Genomic DNA, 3,664 nt, shown 5'->3' with positions numbered 1-3,664 from the left:
AAAAAAAAAACACCAAATGGTGCACAGAACCATTATTTGGTGTATTTTGTAAAAATCCAAAAACTTAGTTATAAACATCCTAGTACCATTCGATAGGTAATTAAAAATTGCATTTCCTGGTAACCTAAAAATTATCGGGTTGTATTTAAATTAATCAAGTTATAGCCACTTAAAGTTCTTATTTGATTAGTTTAAATTTGTGGACACCCTGTATAAAATGGTAAGTTTACTATCATTGGGATATAAAATATGATTTCTTGTTACACTACGAATTACGTTTATTTCTAAAGTTAAAGTTTAAACTTAAATAATTCTAAAGTATTTGACACATGAAAATAATATTAGCTTTTGATAAAATTCGAATTATTTAAAAAACTCTTAGATTTAGACTTTATAAATCTTATTAAAACACACTCATTTTGCTCAGAGAATCCAAAAATTCCATAATATATAGGGTATTTTATTTAGAAAAACACAACTTTGATCATTTTAGGGCTTTTGGGACACTGTACATTACAAAAATATTTTTAAAATGTGCGCCCGATAGGCGTCTGTGTATTGATCAAATAATACTTTGCAAAAAACAAACGGGCTAGCCGCAAACGTCCGTGCCGTATAGCGTGAATAACCCTGTATATTTATTAGTGGTAACACTTCTTGTCTACTGGGCAAATGCTTTATATCAAATGGGAGCGTCTCCTGTGTATATTTAACCTGATTGTTGCTTGTATCGTAGTAATGTCGATATTCGTTTAGCCGAAGATTAAATCTTCTATTTTTGTTTCAGTTGAAATCAAATGTTACAATATCTAATTCAGTAGCCTTAATCAGAATATCGGAGTTATCCAGTTATTCACCTGGTAGTTACGCATCGGTTACTGGCTGGGGATACGAACGTGTAAGTAACTATGTTGATTTAAATAAAGAATGGTATTCTGTCAGAATCCAAATTGTCGGTGTCCATAAACTCTGGTGATATAACGTATCTCGGTCTAGAGGTAACTGAGAAACAGCTGCTGCAAATGGTTTGCTTGATCGGGTTTTGCATACCAAATCCCTTGATATATTGCTTGGTGCACACCACTTACCACTAAAATCGAAAATTATTTACCGACAAGAGTCAACATATCTTGTGAGTCGACATGACACCATTTCTTGTGAGTCTCAAGTACAATCTTGTCAAGCACTACATGATTGGGTAGCAGAACAAGTGGACATCGCTGCTATTTGAGCTGATGTTCACTGTCAAGTTACACAATAGAAATTGTTGTTGATGTTGATCAAAGTATAATTATTTTGAGAATATATATGTAGTCATTATCAGAGTTATTGAGGTTAGGTAAAAAAAATATTTTTAATGCCCGTAGGAAAATGGAACCATTTCAGATGTGCTGCGTGGTGCCAACGTACCGCTGACCTCTGAATCAGAATGCCAAAAATCCTATGCCAATGTCATCAATATAACTAAAAATATGATTTGTGCTGGATATTCGAAAGGAGGAAAAGACGCCTGTCAGGTAAACCGTCAACCGCAATCAAGTAACTCAACAAACTTTTTAAATTATATATTGAATCTACTTGAAAAACTTGAGGTGACCCTGAAGTACATGTTTTACATGTATACTTACCTGCACGTCAAGTCAACCAACATTTTCTGCAGATAAATGATCAGGAAGTTATTAAGTTGAGCAGGAAGTTAAGATTGCAGTTATTGAATTCGCTGCAAAACTGGCGCGTCCTACGTTGGAGAAACTAACTGACCGTTCCATATCAGAATCAAGATCGAAAGCATAGACAATATGAAGACACGCCAAAATCGGGTGTAGTAAAAGGTGTACATAAACCACCTGAAACCAACACAAACTGCACAAAATGAGGATACAAACTTGCGACACAGAAAACCACAAAATCATGGCAGATTCTCGCACACTTTGGAAGCTGTTAGTCTTTGAATTTCAAAACCTGAAGTTCAATGACTGAACGCTCACGCTTCTATACATCCAAAGCAGCATACTGTTAGATTCGGATTTAAAATATTCAAGTTTGGCACCTTTTTGTCTAGTTTTTTGCAAATATTTGAGTTTTTAATAACATTTAATTTGTTTAAATTATTTTTTCTGTACTCCCAAGACACCCCCAGACAAAACCTCCAGAGGAATGACGCCAATTTTGAATCACCCTATATGTGCCTTGATTATTTTTCATTTATAAGTAGATACTGAATCGTATTTTATAGTAAAAATATACCACTACATTGATAAAATTGTTGTCCCCACCTGACGTTAACAGCGCCATCTATAAAAAAGTTGATATCACCTTCGGGTTCCCCCAGCAATTATACAGCATTTGTCTAAATGAGCCACCCTGTATATATAATTTCATAGTTTTGGTTTTAAAAGTTTGCGTCATATTTACGGCAATGGATTTTTAGGGTGATAGTGGAGGTCCACTAGTTCAAAAGAACAAACTAATTGGAGTGGTTAGTTTTGGAGCTGGTTGCGCCAGAGCCGGCTTTCCGGGAGTATATACCAATGTGGGTCAATTTATGGATTGGGTTGTTGATAATTCAAACTATAACCGAAATAATAGTGCAGATACCGCATACGTTGGAGCTGCTCAGACCAATTGCGCAAGCTTTCTTCTTGGTATATTGACTGTGATGTACTGTATATTATTTGCTTAATAAACTGATCATTTTTATAGTTTTTGTTATGTTCGCCGTGGGAATATTCATAAATATACGAGTAAATGTGAGACGCTGCAGTTTGCAGAATTTTAAATTAAAGATCCCCTATCGACCAGGATTATATCTCCAGGTGAAATTAACTAAAAAAATGAAATTCTATGTTAAAAACTTATCACTGCTCCTGCCGCCCCAGGTCTCAGATATATAAGATATTGCACCTTGAGGAGTAATGCCAATAAGAAGTTTTACTGTTTGATGGTGTTCATAATTTGACCAACCCCGATCAGCAGTAACAACATCGAAGCAATCTATGATGACTGCCACTTGTTTACCAGAAGCCTCTTTAAAACAGGCTGATACATTTTGTTTCTAATGCTTCTCGTTCTTGCCCAAACACCAATAGCTTTTTTTTTTCTTTTTGTTTTATGGCGCTGGTTTAACCAACTGGTCAGCTTTGCTTTCCTTTAGATTAGGTTTTACAAGGCCAGATTCGCCTAATCTCTAATCTTAATATAATAATTTATCTACTTTATAATATAAATATCTTCTTCTTGGCGTGCCTTATCCGTCGCGGACGTTGGCTATCAACATGGCAATTTTAATTTTATTGACGGCATTTCTAAATAGCTGTATAGATGTAAGTCCAAACCACTGGCGTAGATTTTGCAGCCATGAGTGAGTGTCTTCTCCTTCCTGGTCCTCTTTTACTGTTGATTCTTCCTTGAGCTATTAACTGGAGTAGGTGATATTTTTGATGTTTCATTATTTGTCCATGTCCATGCTTCTGCTCCGTAGAGCAGAATTGGGAACACATAGCATTAAATCCAACCTTAATTAAAGAGGCGGGGATAGATCCTTGCTTGTGAATACACCCTTCATGTTGTTGAACGATGCTCGAGCTCTTTCGATCATTGATCGGATTTCGGTGGCCTGGTCTCATATTGCACTGATCAGCGTACAAAGGTACTTGTATGACTC

At 35.7% G+C, this 3,664-nt stretch overlaps 1 protein-coding gene across 2 annotated transcripts in view; it reads left to right on the top strand.

Annotated features, from left to right (window-relative positions):
• The window catches only part of LOC109534658 (trypsin 3A1), a 6,181-nt gene extending 3,481 nt beyond the window's left edge, over positions 1-2,700 (top strand). For both annotated transcript variants that reach the window (XM_019900399.2, XM_048668325.1), the window contains 3 exons: positions 788-898; positions 1,368-1,517; positions 2,432-2,700. In XM_019900399.2, coding sequence (XP_019755958.1) covers positions 788-898; positions 1,368-1,517; positions 2,432-2,683 — 513 coding nt within the window. In that variant the 3' untranslated portion in view covers positions 2,684-2,700. The remainder of the gene's footprint in view (positions 1-787; positions 899-1,367; positions 1,518-2,431) is intronic.
• Positions 2,701-3,664: the final 964 nt, after the last annotated feature.

Source organism: Dendroctonus ponderosae, unplaced genomic scaffold (genome assembly GCF_020466585.1).
Source record: "Dendroctonus ponderosae isolate FM_Combo_2020 unplaced genomic scaffold, Dpon_F_20191213v2 Dpon_F_20191213_7, whole genome shotgun sequence".
NCBI lineage: Eukaryota > Metazoa > Arthropoda > Insecta > Coleoptera > Curculionidae > Dendroctonus > Dendroctonus ponderosae.
Note: the sequence above shows the minus strand (reverse complement) of the source record. Positions and strands in the feature narration are given on the sequence as shown.